The following is a 1,212-nucleotide window of genomic DNA, read 5'->3' as shown; positions in this document are numbered from 1 at the left end:
CCCCTAATACCCAATAAAAAGATTTATAAAAGGAAAGAGTGACCAGTAGGAAAACCCAGACCTCCACATCTGACTACCCTGACTCCGCTGTGAAGGAGGAAGCCCTCACTTCTCCCACTCACCCACCCCCACCCTCACCTCCACACGGAGTCTACCTCCCCCACCCGCCCACTGGTTTGCCCATGGGGCTCATCCCAAGGGGCGAGGCTTGGTCTGAGCACAGAGGCTCCTAGCTGAGAACGCAGAGTCCCCAGGCAGGCCTGAGCACTGACTGTATACGGGACAGGGGACAGCATGCCCCCGGCCCATCACTTGAGCTGCTGAAGGGGCAGAGTGGCTGCCGGTGGCGAGTACACCCACAGACAGGGGCCAGGGCTGAGTACCTCTCGATAATTGTGGGCGTGGAGGCATTCAGGACCTCTCGGTGCAGGATCCTCAAGCCAGAGAGCCACTTGGCAGCATCCTCCTTGGAATCCGCTGGAGAGGGAAGGAAAACAGGGAGGCTGGGTTAACCCTGGAGCCAGATTCGGCTTCCAGGGCCGTGTCCTGGCCGACCCCAGCCTCCGGCAGCCGGGAGCATGAGGGAAGCCCTTGCTGGTCTCTCCTTGGTGAGGAGGACCCCTGCGAGGGCCCTGCCTTCACAGCTCTCAAACAGCCACCCGTGAGTGTCCTGTTGACCCAGACTCATGGGACCCCCGCACGTGGCCAAGCCCACCTGGGTGCCTCCAGTTGACGGTGGCAGAAGGTTCAGAGGCAGACTGTCAGGTGTGGTAGTTAGGTGTTTGAGGTCAACTCGAAGGTGTATGAAAGTACAGGAGTAAAATCCAACCTGCCTATCGGGTCACGGCGCCTCTGTAAGGGTGTGGCCGTCTTATAAGTAGGACCCGAGGAACCTCCCTCTCTCTCTACCCCTGTGCCTTCCTGCTTGGTGGGGCTCTGCCGCGGAGCCTGAGAGCTGCTGGAATCCATTGACCTTGGATCCACAGGACTCTGCACCCACCGGCGTGTGATCTTCCTGCATTCTGCACCACTGCACGTGGCTGCGTGACTCTAAAGAGGGACTGACGGAATACGATCGGGCTTATGGACTTCAGTTGGACTGGGCTGGGATGCCTTCTTCATCTGTAATTACTTCTTGATATAAAGCTCTTTCTTATCCATAGATGAGTGTCCCTGGATTTGTTTCTCTGCACAACCCAGCCCTCACACCAG

At 58.1% G+C, this 1,212-nt stretch overlaps 1 protein-coding gene across 1 annotated transcript in view; it reads right to left on the bottom strand.

Annotated features, from left to right (window-relative positions):
* Positions 1-1,212, bottom strand: part of PLCG2 (phospholipase C gamma 2) — a 126,284-nt gene that overhangs the window by 72,323 nt on the left and 52,749 nt on the right. The window contains exon 3 of the mRNA XM_004704774.2: positions 384-477. Within this exon, the coding sequence (XP_004704831.1) occupies positions 384-477 (94 nt within the window). The remainder of the gene's footprint in view (positions 1-383; positions 478-1,212) is intronic.

Source organism: Echinops telfairi, unplaced genomic scaffold, assembly GCF_000313985.2.
Source record: "Echinops telfairi isolate 266 unplaced genomic scaffold, ASM31398v2 ScPeMD7_2291;HRSCAF=2852, whole genome shotgun sequence".
In the NCBI taxonomy this organism is placed as follows: Eukaryota; Metazoa; Chordata; class Mammalia; order Afrosoricida; family Tenrecidae; genus Echinops; species Echinops telfairi.
This window is presented reverse-complemented; position numbering and strand designations above follow the sequence as displayed.